Here is a 24159-nt window from a genome sequence, read left to right as displayed (position 1 = left end):
ATGACCCATCCACCACCGCTCTCTGGGTGCAGCCCCCAGCCAGTTGGCGACCCAATTGACTGCGCAGGTATTGACACCAGTCCCCCAGTTTCTTAATGAGAACGGGCTGAGAGACAGTGTCGAAGGCCTTCATCCACTGCTCCCCCTGCGTCTAAGGATTTGGTGACCTGGTTGTAGAAGGCCACCAGGTTGGTCTGACGGGACCTGCTGCTAATGAACCCGTGTTGGTTGCCCCTAAGCATGATCTCCCCTGCTGGCCCCTCATGGGACATGCGCCAGGATAATTCTCAAAAAGCTTACCCAGGATTGAAGCAAGACTAATTGGTCTACATAGTTTCCCGGGTCCTCCTTCCTCCCCTTTTTTGAAAATGGGAACCACACTGGCCCTCTTCCAGTCCTCTGGCACCACACCAGAGCACCATGAGTGCTTATACAGCCGTGCTAGGGGCCTCAGCTAATTCACTCAGTACTTGAGGGTGGAGATCGTCCGGACCAGCTGATTTGAATACATCCAGTCCCTCCAGCAGTTCCCCGACTAGATCCTCCCTGACCCATGGCCTAGGTGCGCCTCCCCTGGGGCCTGAGGGGGGCTGATCTGGTCCCTGCTCAGGAAAATGGAGGCAAAGAAGTCGTTAAATAGGTTAGCTTTGTCATCTGGTGTGACAACCAAGTTTACTGGCATGTCTTGCAGGGGCCCCACGTTACCCGGTACCTTCTTTCTGCCCCCTTGGTATTTAAAAAAGGACTTCCTGTTGTCCTTGATCCAGGACGTAGTCCAAATCCCATCTCCGCCTTGGCCTCCCTGACTGCCCCCCTGCAGCCCCAAGCAACCGCAGTGTAGTCCTCCCTGGGGGCGGCCCCTCCTTGCCACTGGCTGTGCGCCTCCCTTTTAGCTAGAAAAGGTTGTCAGGAATTTCCCAAGACTACGTTCTGCTCAGTAGTTTACCATAAATCCACACAACGATATCCAGATCTTGCAACACTATCTCTGTGGCTTGCAGAAAGCCACCTACAACTCCATATTTATTCACATATTTAATTTTGCAACTCTTGCATAATTGAGCTTTTCAAATTAATGTATATATTGCATCATTTTCCTGCGGTGGTGAGAATCAAGGGGAAAAAGACGAAGTGCCAAAAGTTACTGCTGTCACCACCCTTAGGAGCAGGAAGCACTAGACAAGGCTCCCCACAGCTGGCTGGTTTACCAGGGTAAAAGCTCAAGACCGGAACCACCAGAGCAAGCCTGAAGCATGAGGCCTCAGCATACATTTTATTTACAACCTCAGTTGTACAGATTTCAAGGGATGCATTGCCAAACTCAAAATTCACAAATCACAAAGAAAAAGAAAACCTTTGGGAAGGTCTTCAGTTAAAGTGAAGTCATACACTGCCAAGAAGTCCTATCACTGGACTCCCGTGTCTCACACACTTCCGCTTTTCAGTGAGCAATAATGGATCTCTCTTCCAATCATGCTATATCCTTTTACTATGCAAGCTGGTTCCTGCTGCTCTTTACTTTTTTTAATCCATGCTTTTAAGTTTTAGTCACCCTATGTGGCAATGAGCATGAACAGAACCCCTGGCACACTGGCACGTGGCACAATGGAAAGAGAAAAAAATCCCAGTTCTCCCTGGACACATCATTCATAGCGGAATAGCTACATATCTAGAATTCTTTTTCTGGGAGTTAGTGAATTAAAAGCCATTGTTAACAACTGCCAAGGGGAACCTTTTCAAGCTGCTGTTTGGAAACAAGACCACAATATCCAGTTAAGCAGCCATTATTTGTGAACAGATGTGCTCTTTCCCACCCAGTGTTTTAGCACCATTGCCTTTACCCTGTCAATCCTTAAAAAGGCAGGGTGCATGTGGAAACAAGAAAGTACCCCAGACGGCTCCTCAATGCTCTGATCAGGTTAAGGGACACGTGGAGCTCGATGGTGTCTTTCAATAGCTCTAACCAGAGGTTTAGCACCGCTTCAAATGTTACCTTATGATTCAGAGTCTCATTCATCCTTCTGGAGGCCTCCGTGGTGTAAGATTCAGGGAAGCATTTCTTAGGAATAACACCATATTTTTCTAAAAGAGAATTGATAAAAGAAGTAGCTGTCAGTCAACAGACTTGATTTTCTACACAGCCAGCATTAATACCTCTGATTAACGGTCTCCAAACACAGCTTACAGGTCAAAGCAAAGCGTCTCCTTTCTGCAGCAAACCTTTGCAAGACTATCGGAGAGGACAAGATAATTTCTAGTCTGCAAGGAGACTCTTCCACTCTTATTTATTTATTTTTAAAGTCTCTGCTTACTGTAACTATTCATTACTTGCCAGCAATCCCTCAATTTGAGGATAAGCTCTACCCACAGCTCTTTCATGCCTGGTGCAGGGGGCTGGACCAGATGATCTTGCGAGGTCCCTTCCAGCCTCGCAATCTATGAATCCGTGCTCATTGATGGGTCGAGGCGACTTCACAGTCCAACCCTTGGAGCCACAGAACTGTCCACAGAAGTCCCACTTTTTTCAACAGGCTGTAGGCCAGGATTTCTCTCCTTTTCCTTCTTCTGCTCTTTCTTCTCCACTCTGAGGGCAAAACACTGTACCTCAAAGCAAGATGTTGCTTGGTTGAGGTCGCAGCACCATTGGAGTTGGTTCGCAGCCAGCTCCTCCCAGCTTTTTATGTCAGCGTCCATTTTCTTGAGGTCTCCTTGTAGCATTTCCTCTGACCACCACGAGATCTCAGGCTCCAACTACACTGGGAGCACAGCACTTGTTCTGGAGTCATGTCGGGCACCTGCACACACAATGGCCAGTCCAGCAAAGCTGATGGTCAAGTACCATCAACTCAAGGTTGGTAACTTTAGCAAGGATGCTGGCTGTGTGGCGACCTTCCCATTTGGCGTGGAGGATTTTCCAGAGACATCATTGGTAATACCTCTTCAGGCTCTGAAGATGACAGTAGTGGTCACCCATGCTTCACATCTGTAGAGGAGAGCGGGAATGCCCGTGTTGCAGATCTGAATCTTGGTTCTTTCTGGAGACTGCAATCAATAGCAACATGCAGAAGCAGTCTTCTGAAGGAGGCCCTTGCACACCACTTCCTGTGCTGGATCTCCTTAATGTTCACTCTTTGAGAGATGGCTATGGAGACAAGGGAAGTACCTGACCAGGCTCTTTCCCTCCATGGTTTGTTTGGTTTTTTGTGGGGAGTCACATTCATGACCTGGAGGGGGCTCATAGAGCACTTCAGTCTTCTCAATGTTATGAGAGGCCCAAAGATTGGAAGACTTCTGCAAAGAGATCCAGCATAGTCTGGAAGTTTTCCTCAGTGTGCACAAGGACGGTGCAGTGGTCAGCATATTGAAGGTCAAAAGACGGTGGTGTCGAATACTTGGGTCTTTGAGTGAAAACACCCCATATTGAAGAGCCCTCCATCTGTTTGGTATTCAGTGCCAGTTCCAGGAGGGAGGCCGTTCTTAGCCTCATTCAGTGGCTGGCTCTTGTTACCCGAATTGGGGAACATCCTCAATTATCCCAAAAAGATACCTCTGTCTTAATCCAGTGTCTCTATAATGTTGGCATCGTAAAGTGCCGTATGCGTTTCACATCACCGACTCCATATCATATTTGTTCAGGTTGCAAGTATTAAAAAAAATAGTCTCTCTCTACTGGCCCTACAGAGACCCCCAACCTGTCACCAGAAATGTTATAGGGTCACAGGAAAGTAGGGCCGGAGGGGACCTCCTGAGGTCATCTAGTCTAGCTGCTGTCCCCTCCCCACCGTCTTGTCTTCTCCAGACTAAATAACCATACATCTTTCAGCCTTTCCTCATTAAGTCTTGCTTCTCAGGCCTCTAATCATTTTTGTCACTCTCCACTGGGCTCTTTCCAATCTGCCCCCATCTTTCTTGAAGCATGGGGCCCGTCCAAAGCTGGACACAGAACTCCAGCTGAGGTCTCACCAGTGCCCAACACAGCAGAAAAAACAACTTCCCTTACTATGCACCAATGTAAATGAGCACAGCTCTATTATCCAAGTTACACCCATACCAAACAATTTATCCAAGTGGAGTGGGGTGGCACATCTGTCACAGAATGCTTAATCAGGAATATTTAGGCTGCTTGGGTTTGGCAGATACCCTCACTTGGCTGCAGTCACACTATCACCAGTGACAGGGCACAAAAACCCCGGGTGTGTTGAGAGAGCTAGCCAAAGCTACCAGCAAACTTTGAACACATTTGTAATAGGGGGCTGCTGACATGGTGTTTCCCACTAGCATTCAGGGGCTTTGGAGCTTCCTGCTTCTCTTGCACCATAGGAAGTCCAAGTTTATAAACCTTCAAGGCACACTGCAGATCCCATAATTTTATCCCTGGCTCACAAGGAGACAGGACTGGGCCTCATGGGTTTATAAGATAAATACAAGTGTCCTTTTGATATTGTTTGGGGCTACTATGAAGTAAAGGGAACACATCATCTTTTTAAGGAAAGTATATTGTGGAGGGGCAAGAGGCATACAAAACCTTGCTGGGCCCATCTGACCCCAGCAGTCTTTTCTGCCCAAGTGCTGGACCCAGTGATCTCATGAGGTCCCTTCCAGCCCCTAACATCTCTGAATCTAAACTTGGGTGCTCTTTTCTGAAGTTTACTAGAAGCCAGACTTAGTGCAAGCTGGAAGACCGTGAACCTCTAAAATACAGCCTTGTTTATGGCCACAGTTCACAAGACCTCATCCCATCTAGGACTCCTTTCTATTAATTGTTGGCGTGATGCCCTGAGGAAAGCTGTCATTAGTTTTTGCATGATATTAAAAAGAGCTGAAATATTATCATCAAAACCAGATACGTTAACTGGCTCCACTCCTGCTGTTGCAAGGATATTTCTCCTTCTACAACTAGTGTCTACACTCCAAAAAATATATACATTTTTTTTTTTTTAAAGATGAAGGACCAGTTAAAGCAGTAAGAAGGGAGATGGACCAGAGTGTACCCCAAAGCATTTAAAAAGCATGGCAGTTAGCACTGAGTGCACAGACTGTCATCTTAACCATGGCTAAAATAATAGTAAAAAATTACTTATGAAGCCCAGTTAAGTCTTTGACTCACAGCAGGGCTTGAAGGGCTCCAGTTACATGTGTTCATTTTATAAATGAGAGGCATAATTAATATCCGTTTGCAATTAAGGTGGTCACAGTTACAGAAGTCTTCATATTGAAGCATAAAATCTTTTGAGGCATCAATAAGTAATTAGAATGAACTGAATGGGGGTGGCAAGAGGCCTGTTTTCTAGCAACTATTGATAAGATTCATTCTAGAGGCTGGAGGGGAAAAAAAAAAAAAGCACATCAGGACTGCATCCATTCCAGATGAGGTTCTGCAGGCAGAAGGGCTACAGCAGCGAGACACCAACCCGGCACAAAAGAGTTTGTTCAGCTCTCAGTGTGAGCAAGTCTGATTTTCAAGGCCCAAGCCGTACCTTTATTTGGCAACGGCAGCCCTTACATGTGTGCGCCACAAGCAATCAGTGAACAAAAATTACACAATACACATACTGGTTCCTCCATTCCTGCTTTTGCAGACAACATGCAGTTGCAGTGAGCCCTTATAATCAGTTTTCCTTACCGATAAGGTTAACCAGCATATCCCACTGTCCACCATCATTTGTGGGGTTGGTAAGCAGGAACTGTACCAGTCTGCCTTCCACAGGTTCCTTTTTCTGAGCAGTTTCCACAAAGGCATTTAACAAATAGTAACAGCGCTCCACCTGGAACAGAACAGCCAGGGTAACAATCGTCACTTGTGACATAATGTATCCGACTTCATTTCTGTGTTTCTCTGCCTTTTTGGAAACCTTACCAGGCAAGTCTGTGGTCTCCCTTGCAACTATATATAATCTTACTTTCTCACTGGTTTTCTAGGTTTTATTCTGTAACATCATTTCCATTTCAACGAAGGAGTCAATGGGCACATCTACCCAAGATGCTAAAAGCACAGTAGAGTAATTCTGCTGCGCACGAGTGCGTCATGGCAAAAGCGGTGCTAATCCACAGCCAAACTAATCTACTGCGCATTAGCGTCACTAAGAGACCGTGTGCTGGTGCTACTGCACAATAGTGCCAGTTACTGCGCATTGCATTAGTATCTGTTGTCACAGGTACTAAACTTAATGCACATTAACAACACAGCATTAATGCACATGTAGATATGCCATGGGGTCTGAAAGGAGGAGGATCAAAGTGAGGTGGGATGGAGGGGAACAGAAGTTGTAGGATGATGACAGGCTCTGTTGCTAGTACAAACAATGAATATCAGAAAAAAGTGCATTAGCTTCCACTGGTAGGTCACAGAACCTAGAAAGAGCTGTGGTGGTACTCCTATCCCACTTGCCTTAAGCATCCTTGAGAGGACCTGCATGTCCTCAAAGGAAAAAAAAAAAAAAAAAAACACACCATCTCACTCTTCCAGGAAGTGGCGTTTTAAGATCAAACTGCCAAATTTCCCCCTCCCCTCCCTCACTCTGAAGAATATCTTTCAGTCTATCCCTCTAAAACACTTATTTTACAACTTCATTCATTTCATATGTTTCTTCCGACTGCTGATTTAGTTAAAAATTGTACCCTGGCAGTTTCCACTAAGGAGGGTATATGTTCAACACTGCTGTACCTTATCCCAGAAAAAGAGGTATGCCTGGCTGAACTCAAACTCTTCGAGGTTGAACTTCTTCATGAAAGGGAGACGCATCACATTCAGACATGAAAAGATCCAGCATCTCCCTGAAAGAGTGCAAAGGAACAAAGTTAAACGGTGAAGCTTTTCATTAAGATTTGCTGAGGCTGCATTTAAATAGAAGGTTTATAGCATGCTGTTTGACTGAATAGATGGGAGAATATATTGCAATACTGAGCCAGGACTAAAAAGGCTGAAAAACAAAAAACAAAAACAAAAAGACAAACCTGGCAGAGATCTTGATTTCTGGCCCCAGGTTCTGTCTGCAGCCCCCTTCTGGGCCTTTGAGAAAGGAAAACTGAACTAAAAAAACCCACCTATTTGTAAAGCATCCGCTAATTATTTAACACCCTGGGATGTTAAAAAGCTCCAGTAATTCATGCTTGTGGGGCACTTTGAAGAGGAAAATTGATTCTTAAATGCCAAGAATGATTATAAACCAACTTAAAAAAAAGCCATTTTACGTTACTCTTGGAAGTCCCTACAGAACAGCGATTTCCAGTATCAGAAGACAGGAATTAAATTTTCTTGTTTGCAAAACTCCAGAATCTGTGCTTGGAATAACATACATTTCAAGTCTGTTGGGGCCTGCTAAGTCTCTCTCAGGAGGAGATACACAGCTTGGAAATACTTAATCTGAATTTCCAGCCTTCATACCTACTTTTAGGTAAAAGCAGGCAGCCTTAAAACTGCCAGAGGTCCATCAGTTGAGCAAGCCTTGTTTGGCAACAATCCAGCGCCACATCAAGTGGCAAACCTCAGAACAGTGCAACTTCTGGGCAGTTCCTGCCAGAGCACAGTTTCATCTGGAGCCCCCACCCCGAGAAAAGCAGCTGGCTCTGAAAGGTGCGCTCAGGAAACCCGCCTTCAGGCTTTGCGAGGCGCGCAGGGAGATCTACGACATGGCCGCAGAAGCCCCGGGCACTTCTGCGAGCGGCACTTTCGTTTCGGGGGTGTTGGCTGTGGCCGTGCTGGTCTAAGGACAGCGGCAGACGAGGGTCTTTGGGCATCACCTTGACCCGAAGAACCTCGACCTGCATTTCAGCACACGGCACCCACCGCCAGCTCCGGGTTAGCAGGCGGGTTCATCCTGCTGGTTACCAAAGGACACGTCCACATCATGGACGGGGCGGCCACAGCTTGTCGAGCACCACCCTTACCTGAGGTCTTCTGGTTGGTGACCGGCTTTCCCTCCACAGGCACGGAGTGCTGGAAGACGTGCAGCGTCTCCTGCACCACCTGGCGCTGCAGGCACACCTCCAGCGGGTCGTTCCAGGTCGTCACGTTTTGGGAAAGCACGTAGCGGGGCTGGGACTTCAGCCTGGAGGTGAACTCCGCAGCCCGGGACAAGCTCAACCCTGGTGGCAACAAGCATCGCATGGGGAGTCAGAGCCTGGGGGGCGAGGGGCAGCAGCGCAGCGCTTTCCCGGCGTGGAAAGCCCCGTGACCCCCCCGCCGGCCCTGGGTGCAAAGCCCCGCTGCCCCTCCCCGCCGCGCTCACCTGGCGCGTCCATGGCGGCGGCAGGTCCTGGCAGGCTGGAGGACTGGCGCGCGGCGGGGACCCGCTTTATAGCCCCGGCACCGGAAGCAGGAAGCGGCGGCGGACGGTGCGTGCCGAGGGACAATCCCCTCCGCCCGCGCGGGCTCTAGGTGCCGCCCGCCCTGCCGCGGTGCGCGGAGCCGCCTCTGTCGAAAATGCATCAACGCACTTGAAAAGTGGCTGCTTGAATTTCAAGGCAGGGCAGCGGGGAGCTGGGGGGTTTGCACCCAGGCCGGCCAGGGTGGGGCGCGGGGCTTTTCTCTAGGCCCTTCCTTGGCCCTGCTCAGAGCCAGAAAAGCTTACTGCAACGGAGAATTCACTTTTAAGGTGTGTTGATCCATTCTCAGGGAGAAAAATGTGGGCAACCGTGGCTTTGCCCTTGCAGGTGGCAGTGCTCCGGCCTGCCTGGGGCCCCTAATGCCCCGCGCTGGGGCTGGCGCAGTGGGTCGAGAGGGGGGGCACTGGGGTGGGCCTGGCCATTGACGTTTATGGGTCCCAGTACAAAAGAGGTTGACAACCGCTGTTTTAAGGGGGTCGTGAACTGGTGCCGCTGGTCGTCAGCCCTTCTTTGCACGGCGCGTCCCGCGCCAGCGAGGAGCTCTGGCTTGTTTTTTTGGAGCATGCAGGGTGGCCGGCAGGACGGGCTCCAAAAGGAAACCTCCCGGCAGCTGCTATTTGCAGGCAGGATAGCGCTAACGTTGCAGGGCACCCGGGTTGGGAACCACGGCTTGCGCCCCTGCAGAGAGAAGTGTGTGCGCAAGGGAAGGGCCAAGGGGAGGTGGCGTCAGCAGCAGGGCCCATCTGATAGACTTGGTGGGTGTCAATGCAGGCTCAGAAATAGTGATGCTCAACCTTCGCTGCGCACAGTCATTGCCCCCTCCCTGTGGGCTCAAAGTCCGGCCAGCCTGCGCTCTCCCCATGCTCAAAGGTTACTGTTTACACCTTTATGGGGCACCATCGCTTAAAGAATTCCACTAATTGGGCACTTTGTCCTAACAGGGCACACGTGGCTGTTTGATGGAAGATTTTCCACTGCATCCCGTTGCGGAGGTGCATGTAGGGCTAGAAGAGCTGCCCGACTTGGCCAGCAACGATGTGCTTCTCAGGCAGCTTTTGTTCCCAACATTCGTCGCCAAAAGCTCCTTGTAATCGCCACCAGGACTTCAGGAGCAGGCTGTGCTCTTCCAGCCTCACCCCAAAACCCCTTTTGTGCAGCAGCGAAACCTCCTTATGTGGCTCCTGGATGCCAGGCTTTACCTCCCAGTTACTCTTGGGTAGAAAAAGCCTGTTTCACCTGTGCAGGTTCAGGGGTGCCTGGTTTTTATGTGGGTGTCAAGCCCTGGTCTTCTGGGTCCAGAAACAAGGCTCTGCACTGTTCCTAGCTCTGCTGGCCTGGGGACCCATTCACAGGAAAGACAATGTGTAAATCACAAAAATGATGACGTGATATAGCTGTAGACTCAAAGCGCCATCAGGATCATTGCATTTGAACTCCAGTGCCACAAGAAATCCATTTTTTTCTGCAAAGCATGATCAAAAGACATTTTTTTTTTTAGAAATTCTTGATCTCTTTCCCAAGCCCCACGCTGTTGGCACATCCCCCACTTTCCTTGGCCAGCTGAGCTCATCTAATTTTTAATAACCCTCACTGCTAGGAATTAGCCTCTCACCCCAGCTATTGGGTCTTGTTTTGCCCCATCAGCAAGGTTGAAAAGCTTCCTGTGATCACGTATCTTTTCCACGAGTAACTACGTAGTGCTCAAGTTGACCCAACAATCTCTTTTTGATCATTGGAATAGATTGAGCTCCTCAAACCTCACATCAGAAGGCTCATTTCCCTCTCCTTGGACCCTGTTTCTGGCCTACTTTTGAACTCTTTTCAGTATTTTGACCTCCTTCTTGAGGGCAGACAGCAACACTGGATGCAGCTTTCTTGTCTTACCAGTGCTAGATCATTTCCATGCTTCTACTTGATATTCTCCTTCCTTCCCATTCAAGGACTGCATCAGCCCTTCCAGCCACAGCCTGGCTGAGAGTTCATGTTGAGACATTTCTCTGAGTCACTGCTCTCCAACATGTATCTGTAGGCATGGCCAGCTTCCTGCATGCCCAGGGGCTTCCCCGTGTCCTGTCTAATTACTTTCCTGAGCTTTCCCGGAGGAAATTCTGCCTTTGCCTACATGGCCGTGCCTGTGGATGAAGCTTTCTGTTCACATGCAAAGTATCTCACTGTTGTGAAGTTTGGTGTTTGTGTGTCAGGAATTTGCTTGTGGTCAGTCTCCCTTTTAGATGCGGTAAGAGGCAAGCCCCAGCACCCAGTCCAGTAAACCCCGCCCAGCAGAGTGTGATGATGCCCAGCGTAGACAGAAAGGAGAATATGAGAGCCAAATGCTTTGATGGTTGTGTGCTGGGAACTGCGCTGAGACCCATTAAACAACTGTTAATCACTGCGGGCCAGGGAAGGATTTCAAACCAGCACATCTGAGGGGTTACCTAACCCTGCACCAATCTAAGACCTTGTCTTCTGCTGGTATTTGTGTCTTGAACACCATGCGTTTCTGTTTGTGACTTCCTAGCCATTTCCATGGCAATCTTCACCAGGGACTAATCGATTCCTGATAGAAGGTGATCCTGATGACATGCAAGCGCCGTCTAGGAATAAACATGGCAGGAGACCAAATGGAAGAAGCAGAGTTGTGTTTTTCCCTTTTGTTCACGTGTTCAGAGCCATAGGTTGTAATCAACATACCCAACGAGCCATTTACATTCTAAGCATTGTTTTAAATAGCAATAAATATAGAAGGAGCTGCATAACTTGGAGCAGCCACGGCGGCGTGCAAGGGAGAGTCCCAGCTGTGAACACGAGGGTGCTAGAGAATGTCTTTCTTAGGCACGCGCAGTAAGCTCAGCACTTGTTCACCTGGGGTAAAATACAAAGGAAGGGTGGAAATCAGCCATGGGGCAGAGGGCTGAACCCACATGGCCTAGGCAAGACCGTTTTGTTCTCAGTACCCTCCCTTGTCGCGCTCCCTCTCTGCCCAACTTTACATCCTCTGCAGCAGGAGCCAGAGACTAGGTGCGGGGCATGCTGAGAAGCATTTGTCCTCCTCTGCTCACCAGGTGACTGATGTTTCGGGCGCAGGTGAACTACATGGGGATGGGGGGAGCTGCAGCGTTATTCTGCATCGTTGGACAGCAGAGTGGACTTGAACTTGACCTTTTCTTGCTTGTCTTAACATTCGCTTGTCTCTTGTGAGTTAACAAGGCTTCCAGAGGGAAAGTAATGGGCTCTGGTACCTACTGCATCCTGCTTACGTTACAGAACAGCTCATCACCTTTTCTCTGCCTCTAGCTAATTAAGTCCCGTCCGTAGTGTTCTCTCCCCTTCACCATAGTAGCGATAATTACATTGGGTGTTGCTGTACTGCCTTTCATCCGAGGATCAAAGCGCTTTACAAACGAGAACCGAATAAGCCTGGCAATGCTTCTGTTCAGTCAGGAAGCAAGGATTTAATGGAGATGGAAACTGAAAAGGGAACAGCGGTGACTTTCTTGGGGTCACCAGGCAAGGTGGTGTCGCAATCCTGCCTCTGGACTTGCCATGCACTGCTCTAGCTACTAGGTCATGCTGCTGCTGTTTTCAGGCATTGTGTTTTTAGACTGGCTATAAATAGGAGCGGGCTAGAAACTGCCTCTTAATCACCTGTTCATGTACAGCACAGACAACACAAAAAAAGGTTACAAGTGTCCTGCTCCATTCTTCCACATTGGCAGCGCTTCCTCCCTCCTATTCTAGTTAAGAGAATAAAACAGCTTGAGCTGGAACTGGGTTTTCATGATAAGGTCCATCCGTGTGACACTTTCTGAATAAAAATACCTGCCTTGAACCGGATAGTTACAGAGCTGTTCCGCTTGGTGTTTCGCTTTTCTTCATGAAGCACTGAAAGCAAACACAAGCAACACAATCTTATCACTTCTGAGTGAGAAGCATGACTAAGGGTCATTTTTATTACTCTCCTCTGTGAGTAACATCTTCCACCCGGGTGGCCCAGCGCAGCACACCAGAATGGCTTCCCCCCTGCTGCTGTGTAGACGACATTGGGATACAATGCAGAGCACCATTATAAACCAGCACGGGGGAAAGCCGAGCACCACTACACACCAGCATGGGGGAATGCGGAGTCCAGTTGCAAACCAGCATGGGGGGGAAAGCTGCAGGCAGTTGCAGCAGCAATGGCATGACACGCTGTTCTTTCCAAGGTGCTACAAGAGACATGAAGTGAGTCACTTTGGGAGGCACAGCACGGTTACCCAAACTGGAAGTCAGCCAGGGCAACACCTGTATGCTAGTGAAAACCGCCATGGGTGGAAAGGATTGCAACATGACGTGTTATCTAGAACACAGCTGCCTCTGTCACCCCACTGGGCTGGACGAGTTCAGCCCAGACATTGGGAGAAGAGGGCGGCACAACATCCAGAGCCTACTTCTTGGTCACCAGGGGATAGCTCAGAAGATGTGCTAACACACTGAGCACGACCTTGTTTCGGTCATTGGTCCTGCTAAATCTGCCGGGCTAGTCACAGTGAGTCTGGGTTCTTATTTATATGGGACACTTTCTCTGTGACCAGCTGGGCAGATCTAGCAGGACCGATGGCTGAAACAAGGCCGTGTTCAGTGTGTTAGGACATATTCTGAGCCATCCCATGATGACCAAGAAGTAGGGTTGCGATTTAGAGGTTCTACCATTTCTGCATATGGCAAACTTCAGTATCTTCTCACACACGCACACACTCACAAATACCTGCACTACAGAGACCTGTGTGCACGTGTCTACAGACACATCCCATGGGAACGGTGTGCGCCACCTTCTCTGACTCATGTCCAGGTTCAAGAAGCAACATGAGCTTTGTTTGGCTCTCCCGTTGGCCCCCTACTCCTCCAAAATCAATGTAAGATGAAAGAAAGCTTTCTCTCAGCAGTGGCTACCCTCACACCATTGTGATTTTTTTTCTTATTAACCCTCATTGATGCTTTTGATACCTTCAGTATTTTTTCTCTTTGAGCCACAACTCCAAAAACAATAGTAAGTAAAACCACCACGGCTGCAGCAGCAATGGCTTCGACAGGAAAAACAGGTTTTTTATCTGTGGAAAGAAAGGAGAAAGCCCCTGAATATTCAAGAGGTTGGTGCAGTTGTGTCAAGTCAGCCATCACAGAGTTTTCTCCCTGTCCATGTTAAATGTGACTCGCGCTGCGCTACCAACAACTTGTCCCGTATCACAGGGTTTGGGCACTCGAGAAGAAAGAGCCCAACAGCAAACAGGAAGATGTTTTTACAGCACCAGCGAGACATTTGAACCAGTGGCCACTACAGGAGATTCCCAGGCTAGGCCATTAGGCTGTGGAAATCAAGCAGGGTGAGGCAACGGCATGACCTGTTAACGATGCTGCTGGCCACTGGTTCTACACCTGCTCCAAAGACGTGAGAGGAAAGAAAACCCAGCAAGTTATAATATACCCTTTCTGCTCCAGCCCTGTCAGGGGGCCTCAGCCCTGATCAGAGTCTGACGATACTGGGCGCTGCTCAACCCTAAAACAGGAGCTCCCCTTCCCTGAAGTACTCAAGATATAAAGCCCTGATGCTGCAAATGGACCCACACAAATGGCCCCCAGGGACTTCAGGGAGATGCTGGGTTTCATAAAAAGTATAATACTTTGCTCAGGACGACTAATCATTACAGCGCTTCAACTCGGCGAGTGCGCGCAGACTGCAGACAAGCCCCGGAGTGCTTTTGGAGTATAGCTCACGCATCCGGGAGGAGACGCTGAGATGCAGCCACTTCTGATTACAGGAACAGGAAAGGCACTTGCTCTGGGAGCCCTCGATCGTCACCCAGCACCAGGAACATAAGGCTGACCCTTGTTATGGCTGTGCCGTCAGGGGGTTAGCACAGGGAACTGCACAGACACAAGCTTTCCACTTGCAGTCATTGAAATGACAACGTGGCCCCGACTCATTCTAAGATCATTGCTTTTAAAAAGGACAAGAGGACTCTTATACAGGATGCTCGGTCGTTACCTTCAATCACCAAACGGAAGTCCTTTCTCTCCTCTCCAAGTGAAGAATTTGCCACACAGGTATACAGCCCCATATCGGACTTCTGTGCTTTCGTGATCGAGAGCTTGGAAACTTCACTGGTCTGGTGGATCTGGTGGCGCTTTGCCTCGAGGGTCAGGACGGCATTATCTTTACGCCAAGCCACTTGAGCTTGAGGGTTGGACTTCACATTGCAGATCAACGTCACGTCGCTCTCTTCTTCTGCTTGGAGCGAGTCTTTCCCACTTAGGATGGGGCGAACTGTTTGCAACAAGTATTTGACTGAAATGGTTAGGAGGATCCCAAACATCATCTTCCCGTATCAAAGAAAAAGGATGTCCTTGTATCCATGTACTGCACACCCTCTTCCCATCATAAGGAAACAGAGAAACAGTTCTGCCACCCCCTTCACTATAGTGCCAGAACCGGCCGGGCCACCGCCATTAGAAACAGACACGCCAGGGCAATTCTTCTGCCCCATGTTTCGTCTCAAGAAGGAAGCTAGGCTGGGGGGGGCGGGGGGGGCATCTCGTTATCAAGAGCCGGACCCAGCTCCAGTTAGAGAAAATGCAAGGGGTACCACTGATTTCAGTGCGATTTGCATTCACCCTCAAGGTCCTGTCTACACTGGGAAAAAGATGTGTTTTAATTGCCACCTGCTAACTACATCTTCTCCCCAAGGCATGAAGTGTGGGCTCCTGAAACCACTGGTTCTTCACTGCCATGGCTCTCTGTAGGTACCCATCTGATCAACTCACACTGGACATCCAGAAGCACAGAGACCTGGATGGACTGATCCCGCTTCAGCTTGCAGGTGAAGGCAACGCCATTGTCGGTCTCGGTGACAGGAGATAAGCAGAGGTGACTGGCATTCATTTGATTTCCATCTTTCAGGTCCACAGCCCCGTCCCCTCGGTACCAGATCAGCTGTTCCTCCTGGCTGTTGTTCTGTATCGCACACGACAGGGACAGTGCTGGGCCAAGTGTCGTGGTCAGCGTGAAGTCAGATGTTTTATTATTTATAGCCAGCTCCACACCTGAGAAGGAGGAAGGGAAGGACGCTTTTAGTTCCTGGATTGGTAGCTTGCCCACAGGTTAGGACTATATTAATAATCATCCTCCTGCTCAGAGCGGGTTCACAACAGAGTTGTCAGGCTTAAATCTAACAGCTCCATTTTCAAAAGCAGCTTGGGAAGCTAACTTTTTTCATGCACATGTATTATTGATTAAGATTCATAAAAACAGACTAAAATGCAGGTATCCTGAGCTCTAGGTTTGTGTCTATTATTTAAAAGCACTAGCAAACGTAGGCCCCTCTATCTGCATGCTCCCAGGGTTTGAGCTACAAAGACAAACTCAGCAATAGCCACCACATAGTACAGCAGTGCATTAACCCTTACACCAAAAGGACACAAGAAAGCAAAATACTCGACTCCCCAGAATATTGCTTGGATTTAGTTTTCACAGCTACACATTTGTGTATCTGACTTTCCATGCTCAGTTTTCCGGACAAAACTGACTTGAATTGCATTTGGGAGGATAAACTGGGTAGTTAAATCCTCACTGCACAGGGGTGGCCTTCATTCAAGTTTTGCATGTCAAAGGACTCTAAAGTCAGATTCAAACCTAGGAACTTCAGGCCACGTTAAGCAAGACACATTTTAGAGGAAATAATTTGCCACTTATCTTCAGCCCCTAAGACACCCAGGTCGTGGACAAATGTGCTGGGGGAAAAACGTTTAAGACACAGCGGCACTGGAGCTCACACAAACAGTAGCCGGATCCATGATTTTATGCCTTTGTCCTCTGAGGCCGCTAAACTTTCAGGCTTCCACTTTTTCATGGTTTGGAAAAAGCAGCCCTCCCAGCTTTGTAACTGCAGGAGCCTCTTAGTTCTCCCCAAATGGACCAGACAGGTCTTTACCCGTCGCATTTTTTAGGAACGGCAATGTGAGACAGGAAAGGATCCAGCTCCGAGCACTGTCCAGCGACCGGTGCTGAGGAGAAGGCAGCGTGTCCAGACGACGAATGTTGTGTCTTGCCCGGAGACCCCACAGCTTTTCTCCATTGCTTACCTGTGACGATGCAGGGCAAAAGCAGCATCGCCAGGACAGGCACTCCATCCGGGACAGGTAGGCAGCTGTGCTGGGCCATCCCTGGTGTGCTCCGGTGGGACCTGGCAGGCGGAGACACTGCTTCTATTACCACTGCTAATATGGAGCAGGTGTTATTGGTGTCACAGCCTGGAGCTCAGGACAAGCCCCGTGGCTTCTTAACCTGGCAGGGGAAATACCACATATCTGTGTCCAAGAAGGCAGTTTTCCTGAACGGCCTCGCAGGAGAACTGCATGCTTCAGCACCCGCCGAGGTGCAGCGGTTTTAAACCCAGTTTATGGAAATGGGAGTCTCCTCCCTTGCTTGCTCCGAGGGCCGTGGGGCTGAGGGTGAGCAAAACTCGGGGACATCCGAACCCCGAGTCTCCGGGCTTGGGCCTGCCAGTAGGAGGCCCGCCCAAGGTTTTGGAAAAATCTGGAGCCCCAGGTGTGGGAGGAGGATGTTTCCTGGTAGTAAGGCCACTTATGGTTCGGGACACTTGGATTTGGCTAATTTGGCCATGGATAAAAATGAAATGAAAAAAAAAAATCACTATCACAGCCTGGGTAAGGTCCTTCAAAAAGGCCATCCACAGCGGATGGGCTTGGGCCTTAGGGGGGAAGCCAAGCCTTTTTCTGCTTTAAAAAAGAAACGACTGGCCGTTTACATCTCTAACTGCCCAGAAACAATTCCCACTTCTTCATTGCGCTTCCCGTCTCCCTGAGAGCCCTCACCAGGCTGCTTACCTTGGGAAGAGTCCGCTTACCTTGGGCTGTCAAGAAGCGTGTAGCACTTTCCCCTCCTCTTTTATAAGGTCTGAATTTTAATATTTTTATTGCCATTGCCTGTCAAGTGACTCACATAAACCAGGTTCAAGGCCTCGTTCCTTTGCTGAATTTCTGAGTGTTTGCAACACCCCCAGGAAGAAAGGGATTCTTTGTGTGTTGCTGGCTGTTTTATGGGACTGGCTGGGGCAATGAGTAACCAGCCAGAAAGTCTCTGTACCAGGCACTGCTGATTTAAGCAAAAAAAAAAACTTCTCAGGTTCCTTCATGTTATTGGCCCTGATCCCACTAAGGCACTCCAGTCAACAGAAGTTTGTCCTGGATCTCCAAAGGAGCAGTTCCTGGGACGGACACTGCTGGGGGGGACCTGGCCCCAGGTCTGCAATGTGGGTTGGAGATAAGATGGCAGAGTCGCCGTGCTGGTGCTGGCAAACGAGGTATGGGTTGGTCCTCTCTCCCCGCTCGAGGCCGGCCAGAGCATCTTAGTTCGGGAGGCTCCCTGGACTGCTCCGCTCTGCTGGGGCACGTCACCACCCTCCCTTACGTCTGCTAATGCAGCCAGAGTGCATTTCCCCAGCTCCCTCACTTCCAGTGCTCGATTCTGGAAACGCTCATTTTTACAGCAAGCTCAACCCTTGGGCCGGCCCTGGCAGAAAGGTGCAGCGGCTCCCTGGGGGGGGATCAACTTCCAAAGGTCGGATCGGTCTCCCTGCGTGCAGGGGCAGCCCCACGACCGCAGCACCCAGGAAGCCAGTCTCATTACACTTTAACCGAACGGAGGCGACAGTCATAATCTGCAAGGTCCTTGCAGATCCTCACCTCCAAGGGTGCGTCCTGCTGACGTCAGGGGACCCACAGACGCTCGGCTCCTCTTGGGCTGGGCTGCTCGTGGTCCTGCGAGCAGAAGTGGATGAAAGTGTGCCATTAAGAGCACTTCGTAGGGAGGGGAAGACCCCGTAGAGCGTGCGGCCCATCTGCCAGCGTGCGTGTGCAAGCTCAGCGCAGCAGACAGCACCGGGACAGGGAGAGCCATGGTGTGTGTCCTGTGGCTCGTTGCACACCAGAGGGTGCCAGAGCCCGCCACACGTTTTGCTGGTGGGTCCCTGTCCAAGTGGTGTCTTGGTATAATTCTCATAAAAACAAATGAGGAAGCCATTTCTGTTCGACACCTACATCACATGCCTTGGAGGGCTATTTGCTGCTGCTTTCCCTGGCAAGTGCTGTTTTGGGAGAGGCCAGGCCGTTGTCAGCGCTGGTCTCCAGCCCTCAGTGGACTCCCTAGGCTTCAAACTGAACTCAGAACAGAACTGGAATCAGGTGTGGCACTTCTGTATAGACAATAGCATCCTGTCTTCTTAGGATGGTTGGGGTAAGTGTGTACAGACAGGCCAATGCACACTTTTAATCAGGATGCTATTACTACCGCTAAAAATAATCAGGGAGCCCCTAAGCTTTGTGGTTTGGTGTTGCATAAAAATCACATCCAGGTGCAGCAGGGTACAGAAAGACTGGGATGGGGAATTATGCTGATGGGGTCCTCCTGCCACATTAGGAGCACTGGGTATATGCTCACTTGGAGGGCATTAATACTCTCAGTACCTTAAACCTACCCAAAGGGTATAGCAGAAAGAGAAGCCATGGAGAAGTTTTCCTGTGAAGCAAGACTGGAACTAAAGGGGCTTCTTCGTTTCCTGAGGGGATAATAAATGGAGACAAAAGGCGCGGGTGCCGAATAACGAATGCTCTGGAGAGAAGGTCAAGCATGTAGCAAGGCTGAGGGCATAGAGCACAAGCCTGCAACGCCGGAGACTGCTTCTGTTCCCGCCTGTGCTACTGGGCTCCTGGGTGAACCCAGCGAGTCACCGCTTGCCTGCTCCTCGGTTTCCCCATTGGTACAACGTAGGTAACCACTGACTGTGAGAGCTGCCCGGCAGAAGTATTATAGGAAAGCTCAGCCCTCATGTCACTGAGAGCCAGGCAGTTGAAAACAGGCAACAGGCGATACTTTATAGGTGGCACAATTAGCTGATGACACTTATTGCCACAGGGTATGATCAAGGCCTCAGCTTAGTACTATTTGAAGAAGAATTCGACAAATACGGGTGACATCCTCCATCACGACATTACACGGCTTTGTGGGGGGCATCATCCTTCCCACTTCAGGGCATCAATCAGCCCACAACGAGGCCAGGCCTGGAAGGAACTTCTTCTCCGGGAAGGTTGTTCCCTGACACCCCACTTTTTTGTTTCCCTTTGGGACAGGATCCCAGGGCAGAGGGACTATTGGCCTGATCCAGTCTGGCTGTTCCTGTGCCCCCCTCTGCCTGCAGCGGTTTCTGTGCTGAGGACCCAGCATGGCTCTCACTGACAAGTGGTGGCCGGGGGAAAGCAAAACAATATGCAGGCTGAGATCTTTGTTAAATGTGACTCTGAACACACCCGGGGTGAATAAATTAATCATTGCCAGTCAATTCCCCAGTGTAATCCAAGCCTGGGAAACCTGATAAGAGCAGATTTAGAACACGATAAGGATGAAGCTTATTTTCTGCTTGATGTTGTCGATTCTGACTCCATTCCCTGCCCCCGTGTGAGCTGGATCCGACCGCTCAGAACAGCGGTCACGGAACAGCCGGTACTTCGTGGCCCTCCGGACACCGATAGACAAAAAGGACCCTACCCTGGGTGAGAAATGTTGCTGAGCAACGAGAGCTGCCTGTGGAAGTAGGTGTGTAATGAGACGTGCACCGGCATGCACACGGGCCAAGGCTCATACACACTGGTTCACTTGTCGTGTACAGAAGGAGCTGCTCAGAGCCGTAATCCACTTCTCAGGGAAACGTTCCCACAACAGAACCTGAAGGTCACCCCAGCCAACTCCGGGTCCCCGATTGCAATCCCGTTTTAATTCACGGTAAAACAGACTTTGCAACACTTAGACGTCGGCTTTGAGAAGCATGACGGCAGCTAACGCTGTCCTCTCCGTTTGTCACAGCCAGGGCTGGAAGCAAAGCCCCTGATCAACACCACTTCCACGGACTTCGCACTGCATCACCCTCCCACAAAAATGTATTCTAGTTGTGTCCTGTGTGCAAGACTAATGAAGTGTCATCCTTCCCCGGGGAAACTGAGCTGCAGCAGCATCTGCTTCCCACTGCGGGCTGTCCAGGTGTCAAATCTGCCTTAAATATATTCGCTGAGCTGGAAAGCAAAGTCTCTGTGCTTGCCACACCTCAGGTGATGAGGCACAGTGTCTGAGCGAGGTCAAGACAGTGGTGCAGGACCCCAGGAATAGGAAGCAAGATTTTAAACAAAGTTGTGTTACTCATTCAGGCAAGAGCCCCTCACCAGTAGGGATGCAGGTGGGACGTTCTTCCTGTCTGGCTAGAGGGACTCTTGCAGGGTTGCCAGTTGACAGCCCCACGTCGTTCTCCATTGCAGCACAGCCACCGAGTCGGTTGTGCTTCAGGGACCAGGGCAGGAATTGCAAGTAGGAGTTAGGAGTGTGCACTAGGTGGATGCAAACTTCCTGATACCTCAAAACACCCAAACCGTGAGCTTCTGCCCCAGCAGGGAACACAACATTTGATACATTTCTCTGTATGGGGGCAATTTGTTTAATGCAGTGTAATCATGTCTAACATGCCAACAAAAGGAAGTTGCTGGGTTTTTGGTTGTACCCGTGTTGGTCTAAGGACACAGGCAGGCCAGGTTCTTTGGGGAGATGTGATAGTTTTTATTAGACCCTTAAAAGGAAGTGAAATGATTAGACTTAATCAAAGAATAATACACGCGATGCCCTTTACATGTACACGAAGGAGGCTGCTTTCCTTTTTAAATATCTGTTTTCTCTTGAAGATGTATGAGTTTTATAGCACAAAAGAGAATAAGAAAGATGCAAGTCACAAGCATCTTATCAGTATGTAACCGTGAGATACTAACAGAAATTGCTGAAAAGCCCGTGCGCGCGCCAAAAATTAATAGGAGGGATTAGTAGAAAAATACAATCCCTTAAATTAATAGAACATAAGAGAGACCTCCAAAAAGAAAATGATGAAAGAAATTTGTTAGACATGGATGCCATCTACTGGATACTGGCCAAAGCAGCAGAGACACCGAGAGGACGGAAACGAGAGCCTTGCTGCTGAGTGTCCCGTAGGAAGCAAGATGGCACGCGTCCCACCGAGCCCTGGGAGATGGGCAAGCAAACTTTAAGTCAGTGCGATGGAGCCGACCAGATCTGCAGAATCCAGAGTACCTGACTCCGCGCCCAAGGGTTCCCCGGGCTGAGAAAAAAGGGGCGAGACTTCATTTGTGAGCTTCCATTTCTCTTTGTGCTTTTTATTCTACATCCCGCTAACTTGCCTTGTTAAGTCTGGTGAAACCTCAAGCAGCCACGTTCTGGATTGTCAGTGATGCTCCATGCACGTTCCTCCTTTGCGATCTCAATTGAGAACCTCTAACAATAACTTTAAGCAACTGCTACATGAAATAGTCTTTTACACCACGCACCAGGAATGGACCCGTGTTCCCACGGCTGCCTCAAGACCAGCGCATGTTCGCTCCTTGTGAGAGCTGCTTGATGCGTGACAGATATACCGGAGTATTGTAGGAATGATAACTGAGAATAGTAAATGGAGGGGAAAAAAGAAGCCATAGTGATCAGTGTGGTTTCACGCTGCTGCTGCTAATTGATGTGAATCACTCACGGGTTTTGTGTCAAGTCTGTGCCTAGACCGGTATGGACACCTAAGTGAGCTAGAAAACGAACAACTATATATCTGTGCCCTGATCTGAGACATACAGTCCAAGGGAAAAGTTCATCTGAAAAGAACCGGGAGTTAAAATGGGTTAGGTTACACTCTGAAGAAAGCAGGGTTATCTTTGTTAAACTCCATTCACGCGTGGCCTGGAGTTGGTGGGGAGTCTCCTGGGTTAGATTTCAGCTTCCGAATCGAACGGGCATCCTGGCAGGTTCATGGTACCGACTCCATCCACACTCAAGCCATCTGCTAGGGGAACTGGGTGGTTTTCCACCTTATTAAACCAAGTTACAAGGCGGCGACTTGCCAGGGTCGCGGAGTAAGACTGCTGCTTAACTTGGACCAAATGCATTTCCTCCAGGGCCTTCACCTCAATGGACCGGGCTCACCCTCAAGTTGTTTCCGCTTTGTGCCGGCTTCTGAGATTAGGGCAATCCCGCCCCGTCCTAACAGAGCAGGCAGAATCCTATCCATCATTTTATCTTTTTACTCTGATGGGCCAGAGGAAGATCCCAAGGTCGTTTCCCAACTCGCGTCTTCTGGAAAACCAGAGGAATTGTTTGACCTTGTGAAAAACTGCTTCAGTATCATTAAACGTCTTAACTCTGCCACCTTTCAGTTGCCCTCAGTTCCCCGTTGTGAAGAAGCTGCAGAAGATGAAAGAAAGGCTTCATCTCTCTGGTCAACGGGAGACTCTCCTCTATCAATCCCAACCCAGAAATTAATTTGCACCTTTCCTCTGTGGCTGGCACCACAGTAGATGGTGCGGTGAAGCTGGAGCCAAAGTCCTTCACTGCTCAGCATCCTTGTGTGCACAACCTTGCAGCTGCTTTGCAAGCAGGAGCCAAGGCAGGGCTGGGGGAGGAAGGAGGAGAGGCTGCAGGTTCTGCGAGCTCTGCAGGTCGTACCGGAAACCGGCTCTCTGACTCACACGGGTGTCACCGAGCCGGAGCTGCAAGGGTTAGGTCAGAACAAACACGGTTGCATTTGCTGCAGGATATTGAAAACAACCAGCATTTCCCTTCTAAAATCGGTCTGAAGAAGCTACAGAAAAGTTCATCATCTGAGGAGGGAGGGAGGCCTGGTTTGGATGCCAGTTGCTCTGGTATCCATTTAAAGGTGGGATTTGCACCTTCTATAGCTGACATCCTATGCTGGACTGTTGAGTCTTCGCCTTTCCTTCCCACTTGCATGTGAGAAGCACTCAGATGACCACTTTTTTCCAGCCTCTCCCCCCAATCATATCTGGGGGGTCAATCCTGTTCTCCGCTGCGGGCATCTCTCCTGACAGCTGCACCATGCAGATGAGCCCCAAGAACAAAAAAAAACGGGACGTGCTGTGCGTGTCCCCCGTGGCCTCTTAATCGATATTATTAAATCGCAGCTGGCCTTTGCACCGCATGACCCGCAATGCGAAACAAGCTTCGTCCGCAGTGAGGTTAAAGCTTCATTCTGTCCACGGCCGGCTGGCAAGTTATGCTTCTGTAGGTGCTAAAGCCCGGGCTCACGTCTGCAGCTGGAAACGCCAGGGTTGGGAAACAGAGGAGGATGTTAGAAACGTCCAGGCTGCTAAACAGGAACTGGCAAGGGCGCTGTCCTTTCCAAATACTTACCGACCGGGACTCTTGCGAGACAGAAGAACGTCATTGCCATACTGCTTCACCTGCGGGAACAAACCCGGCTTTGCTTTCATGCCGGATCAAACATTTGCTGAGTGTCCGCCTGCAAGTACCCGCGTGTCGCAGGGGCCGGCCCGCGGTAACAACGCCTCCAGCAATGCACCCGGCTCACCCGAGGCCAGGTGACGAGCCCTGGGAGGCGACGCCAGGAGCCAGCACCCCCGGGAGCCGGGGGCTCCTCTTGCGCGCCTCCGTTCAGCTCCGTCTGTGGTCAGGCTCCCGCGCGTCAGGTTGTGACACCCTGCGGGTGCTACCAAGAGCATCGCTGACTCTCCCTGGGCGCCTCTGCCCTTGGGGGCTTTCAGGCTGCGTGAAGGGAAGCTCGGGTTGCAGCAACAGAAGTCGAAGCTAGGTAGTAGGGGCAGCTCTCTCACTCCCAACAGCAACAGGCGACCCAGAGATTGCGGCCTCCCCACCCTGGGAGGCTTTGAAGACCTGGCTAGACGCGGCCCTGGCTGGGATGATGTAGCTGGGGC

At 49.9% G+C, this 24159-nt stretch overlaps 3 protein-coding genes and 1 long non-coding RNA gene across 7 annotated transcripts in view; 2 read left to right on the top strand and 2 right to left on the bottom strand.

Moving 5' to 3' along the window:
• The window catches only part of BLMH (bleomycin hydrolase), a 27169-nt gene extending 18831 nt beyond the window's left edge, over positions 1–8338 (bottom strand). For both annotated transcript variants that reach the window (XM_019545783.1, XM_019545784.1), the window contains exons 1-5: positions 8229–8338; positions 7888–8085; positions 6665–6774; positions 5624–5765; positions 1994–2082 (exon numbers count right to left, since the gene is read on the bottom strand). In XM_019545783.1, coding sequence (XP_019401328.1) covers positions 1994–2082; positions 5624–5765; positions 6665–6774; positions 7888–8085; positions 8229–8241 — 552 coding nt within the window. In that variant the 5' untranslated portion in view covers positions 8242–8338. The remainder of the gene's footprint in view (positions 1–1993; positions 2083–5623; positions 5766–6664; positions 6775–7887; positions 8086–8228) is intronic.
• A 65-nt stretch (positions 8339–8403) lies between these two features.
• LOC109317231 lies at positions 8404–11054 on the top strand. Its single transcript, XR_002103010.1, has 2 exons — positions 8404–8594; positions 9267–11054. It is a non-coding gene; the product is annotated as an uncharacterized LOC109317231 (long non-coding RNA).
• TMIGD1 (transmembrane and immunoglobulin domain containing 1) lies at positions 10948–17391 on the bottom strand. Of its 3 annotated transcripts, XM_019545786.1 has the most exons (7): positions 17226–17390; positions 16441–16541; positions 15124–15402; positions 14348–14626; positions 13309–13412; positions 12167–12207; positions 10948–11187 (listed from the first exon to the last, which is right to left on the bottom strand). In XM_019545786.1, the coding sequence occupies exons 2-7, from the start codon at positions 16517–16519 to the stop codon at positions 11184–11186; spliced, it is 786 nt and encodes a 261-aa protein (XP_019401331.1). In that variant the 5' UTR covers positions 16520–16541; positions 17226–17390; the 3' UTR covers positions 10948–11183. The 3 variants fall into 3 exon arrangements, with proteins under 3 accessions (XP_019401331.1, XP_019401332.1, XP_019401330.1); XM_019545787.1 differs by lacking the exon at positions 10948–11187 and having other exon boundaries at positions 12163–12207; XM_019545785.1 differs by lacking the exons at positions 10948–11187; positions 12167–12207 and adding an exon at positions 12246–12530 and having other exon boundaries at positions 17226–17391.
• Positions 17392–17631: 240 nt separating this feature from the next.
• CPD (carboxypeptidase D) overlaps positions 17632–24159 on the top strand; it is a 31609-nt gene continuing 25081 nt past the window's right edge. The window contains exon 1 of the mRNA XM_019545782.1: positions 17632–17681. Within this exon, the coding sequence (XP_019401327.1) occupies positions 17647–17681 (35 nt within the window). The 5' untranslated portion in view covers positions 17632–17646. The remainder of the gene's footprint in view (positions 17682–24159) is intronic.

This window comes from Crocodylus porosus, unplaced genomic scaffold, assembly GCF_001723895.1.
Source record: "Crocodylus porosus isolate Cpor-Errol unplaced genomic scaffold, CroPor_comp1, whole genome shotgun sequence".
Taxonomy (NCBI): Eukaryota; Metazoa; Chordata; order Crocodylia; family Crocodylidae; genus Crocodylus; species Crocodylus porosus.
This window is presented reverse-complemented; position numbering and strand designations above follow the sequence as displayed.

Excerpts from the sequence above, each read along its gene's own strand:
- TMIGD1 (XM_019545785.1), bottom strand. The coding sequence starts at position 16,519 with ATGGCCCAGCACAGCTGCCTACCTGTCCCGGATGGAGTGCCTGTCCTG. Across the intron at positions 14,627-15,123 it reads TGTGCTTCTGGATGTCCAGT|TTCGCCCCATCCTAAGTGGG; the intron begins GTGAGTTGATCA and ends TGTTGCAAACAG. Across the intron at positions 12,531-13,308 it reads AAAGAGAAAAAATACTGAAG|CACCTTGGAAAGAACAGCGT; the intron begins GTATCAAAAGCA and ends TGTCTCTTGTAG.